General features: G+C 43.5%; 1 protein-coding gene across 2 annotated transcripts in view; it reads right to left on the minus strand.

Moving 5' to 3' along the window:
- Positions 1 to 295: 295 nt before the first annotated feature.
- Positions 296 to 2471, minus strand: part of mybpc2b (myosin binding protein Cb) — a 38842-nt gene continuing 36666 nt past the window's right edge. For both annotated transcript variants that reach the window (XM_035530929.1, XM_035530928.1), the window contains 6 exons: positions 2274 to 2469; positions 1891 to 2030; positions 1633 to 1792; positions 1317 to 1453; positions 615 to 801; positions 296 to 413 (listed from right to left, as the gene is read on the minus strand). In XM_035530929.1, the coding sequence (XP_035386822.1) occupies positions 388 to 413; positions 615 to 801; positions 1317 to 1453; positions 1633 to 1792; positions 1891 to 2030; positions 2274 to 2469 (846 nt within the window). In that variant the 3' untranslated portion in view covers positions 296 to 387. The remainder of the gene's footprint in view (positions 414 to 614; positions 802 to 1316; positions 1454 to 1632; positions 1793 to 1890; positions 2031 to 2273; positions 2470 to 2471) is intronic.

Raw genomic sequence — 2471 nt, forward strand, 5'->3', positions numbered from 1 at the left:
TATTCTTAGTCACGTTCATTATGGCTCATTAGTTTCGCTTCATATACCATCCAGCGTGTTGACACTTTGCAAGTGTGTTCGCACATCACCCCTCCTGCGTTACATGTACAGTAAAATCAGTAGTAATGTAGGACTCACATACAGTAACATCAGTAGTTGTGTAAGAACTCACAGTAAGATCAGTAATTATGTAAGAACTGACATCTTTGAAATATCTTAAGCTGTTTCATTGCCAAAATGGCCAGGTGATTAAGGAGTCCTGTACTCAGTTAAAGAGAGACAGAGAAGGACGACGTGAAGAATGAAATGTGGTGAAATTTATTCACTTTAAATGTTAAATATTTCCTTTGCATTTCTTTTATTCCATCATATGCAGATCAGCTACATTCAGTCCTTCTTCTCTGTTGGAACTACTGTAAAAAACAGAAAGGGTGGAGTGTTCAGACTGTAATGTTAAAGGGTGGAGTATTCAGACTGTAATGTGAAAGGGTGGAGTGTTCAGACTGTAGTGTGAAGAGTGGAGTGTTCAGACTGTAGTGTGAAGAGTGGAGTGTTCAGACTGTTACAGACTCTCTCACATACACACACACACACACACACACACTTACACTTACTTTTGATCTCCAGTGTGCACTCTACTTCGTCTTGTCCGAGTTCATTGACAGCCATGCATCCGTATTTGCCCCCATCAAAGCTGCTCGGTTTACGGATGTTCAGGGTCAGAACACCCTGGTTATTCTGCATCAGGTACTTTGGATCATCTCCGATTATCATTCGGTTTTTCATCCAGATGATCTTAGGCTGCACACACAAGCCCAATTCATTATGTTACTGCACACTTATATTTTAAATTAGAATTGATTATGATTTTCCCAGTGCAAAAATATTTCAATATTAAAAATTTATATTTTCAACATTGAAACACTGTTTATTCCACTAAAGTAGACAATGCGTTTACTGTTTATTCCACTAAAGTAAACAGTGTGTTTACTGTTTACTCCACTAAAGTAGAGTGTGTTTACTGTTTATTCCACTAAACAGTGTTTACTGTTTATTCCACTAAAGTAAACAGTGTGTTTACTGTTTACTCCACTAAAGTAGACAGTGTGTTTACTGTTTATTCCACTAAACAGTGTTTACTGTTTATTCCACTAAAGTAAACAGTGTGTTTACTGTTTATTCCATTCGACAGTGTGTTTACTGTTTACTCCACTAAAGTAGACAGTGTGTTTACTGTTTATTCCACTAAAGTAAACAGTGTGTTTACTGTTTACTCCACTAAAGTAAACAATGTGTTATTGTGGACTACAGCGTACCTTCGGAAAGCCTCTCACTGAGCAACTGAGGGCAGTGCTGTAGCCAGCAATCACAGATCTGTCCACTAAGGGCGTCGTAAACTTGGGAGCACTATTCATGTCCTTCTCCTTGTAGGGAGAATGCTTATGCACAAGACCTGGGACAGATGGATGGAAAGCAGGGAAGTGGGAGCAGAAGAGCTGAGTTGGAGAAACGAGAGGTTCTGTAATGCCACTAACACCAGTTCACCGAGGGCTTTAATATCATATAGCAACACCATATTCCACTCCCATCTCTGCCCCTTACACACTCCCAGTCTCCGCCCCTCACACTGACCGGGCTTGGTGATGGTGGCTATGTCCTTGCTGGTGCAGGGCTCTTCGCTCAGCCCACAGAGGTTCTCACTGAATACACGGAACATGTATTTGTTTCCCATCACCAGGTCTGACACGGTGCAGTTGGTGCGGCGGTTATGCTCATACACAGTGAACCACTCCTACAGAGGCAGAGTGAGGATGTGGGCGTGCGGACGGGTGGAGTAACGGGTGAAGAGATGAATGGAGAGATGAATGGAGAAAAAGACTGAGCCTGCACCTTGGTTTTCAGGTCTGCCTTCTGGATGGTGTAGCCTGTGATTTCACAGTTGCCATCGTCTTTGGGTGCCTTCCACTCCAGAGCTGCGTTGAAGCCCCACACGTCTGTCACCTTCACAACTGACGGTGGTCCAGGTTTATCTACGGGGGTTTATCAACACTGTAATGGCTGCTCATCTTTCTACAACGTTCTCAGTTCCTCCTGAGCTGTGAGTGCAGCAGACTGAGGTTGAACTTCTCCCCAAAACCTTTCATGTTCTCATCTAGCAGGAAACCATCAGGAATCAGATAGACTGTAGCTTTCCGACAATGACAGTTTGTTTGCTCCACATTGTTCGTATTTTTGTCTCTGTGGATTTTCCATTCCACTGCAGTTTGACTTACCTACAATGCGGATATCGATGGTGGCCTGATCCTCCATGTTCTCAATCTGCAGGACCAGTGTGTATTTTCCAGAGTTCTCTCGCTCGGCTGAGCGGATGAACAAGATGGAATCCACGTTGGAGTTCCGGATGCAGACTTTCTTGGGGTCCACTGGCTGTCCATCCTTCAGCCACTGAGCCACAGGTCGAGGTTTACCCT

Source organism: Electrophorus electricus, chromosome 10 (genome assembly GCF_013358815.1).
Source record: "Electrophorus electricus isolate fEleEle1 chromosome 10, fEleEle1.pri, whole genome shotgun sequence".
NCBI lineage: Eukaryota > Metazoa > Chordata > Actinopteri > Gymnotiformes > Gymnotidae > Electrophorus > Electrophorus electricus.